The sequence below is a fragment of the Octopus bimaculoides genome, chromosome 1, assembly GCF_001194135.2.
Source record: "Octopus bimaculoides isolate UCB-OBI-ISO-001 chromosome 1, ASM119413v2, whole genome shotgun sequence".
Lineage (NCBI taxonomy): Eukaryota > Metazoa > Mollusca > Cephalopoda > Octopoda > Octopodidae > Octopus > Octopus bimaculoides.
Genome location: NC_068981.1, coordinates 183807564 through 183808568, shown reverse-complemented (window position 1 = coordinate 183808568; position 1005 = coordinate 183807564). Strand labels below are relative to the sequence as shown.

General features: G+C 36.6%; 1 protein-coding gene across 1 annotated transcript in view; it reads left to right on the top strand.

The window, feature by feature from the left end:
* The window catches only part of LOC106881160 (beta-1,3-glucosyltransferase), a 33268-nt gene that overhangs the window by 6521 nt on the left and 25742 nt on the right, over positions 1-1005 (top strand). Inside the window, exon 3 of the mRNA XM_052973152.1 lies at positions 207-316. Coding sequence (XP_052829112.1) covers positions 207-316 — 110 coding nt within the window. The remainder of the gene's footprint in view (positions 1-206; positions 317-1005) is intronic.

The window sequence follows — 1005 nt, the reverse complement described above, 5'->3', positions numbered from 1 at the left end:
CCGTCATTACGCTCTGAGTTCAAATTCCGCTGAGGTCGACTTTACCTTTCATCCTTCCAGGGTCAATAAATTAAGTACCAGTTGAGTATTGGGGTCGATGTAGTTGACTATCCCCCTCCCCCAAATTTAAGCCATTGTGCCCTATAATAGAAAGGATTATTATTATTATTATTATTATTGTTATTATTGTTGTTATTGTCTTTCAGCCTTAAAAGACATTGTTTTTGTCATCCTTACACAAGATACTACCTTCCACTCAGAAAGAGCAAAGCAATTTAAAAAGGACTTCTACAACCAACTGAAAGCTGTTTCAAAGGTAACAGATTTTGAGTTCCTAATTTTTTCTTGTACATAGAGCTTCCCGTATGAGTGTCCACTGCTGAGTTTTGGTGGTGTTTAGCCATGGTTAGTCCCTGGATTGTTAGCTTTGCCTTTCATGCATCAGGGGTCAATTAAATCGAGCACCAGATCAATGTAATTGATTAATCCCTCACTCCTGATTTGTGACTTGAGCCATGTTTGCAAAAGTGAAATGGAATTCACTGAGGTAGATCCTTTACAGCCAGTTGCCTGATCTCCCAACTTGATATCAGTATTTAGATGTGTGATGTTGACATATACCAGACTCTTTGTACTATATTCAGTGTATTCCCCCTATTTATATTGTTTTTGTATCTTTTGATGATAATTACAAGGTTAAGCATCAGATAACTGTATTATCACATTTCTATATTTAAGAGATGAATTATCTACATTATTTACATTAGACGGATACTTGTCCTCATCTTGTTTGTTGTTAACACAACGTTTCGGCTGATATACCCTCCAGCCTTCTTCAGGTGTCATATGGGTATATGGCATAGTGGTTAAGATCGTGGGCTACTAACCCCAAGATTTTGAGTTCAATTCCAAGCAATGACCTGAACAATAATAAGAACAATAATAATAACATTGAAAAATACCTTAGGAATGAGAACCCAGGTTCAAAATTTCCCCAAGATACCT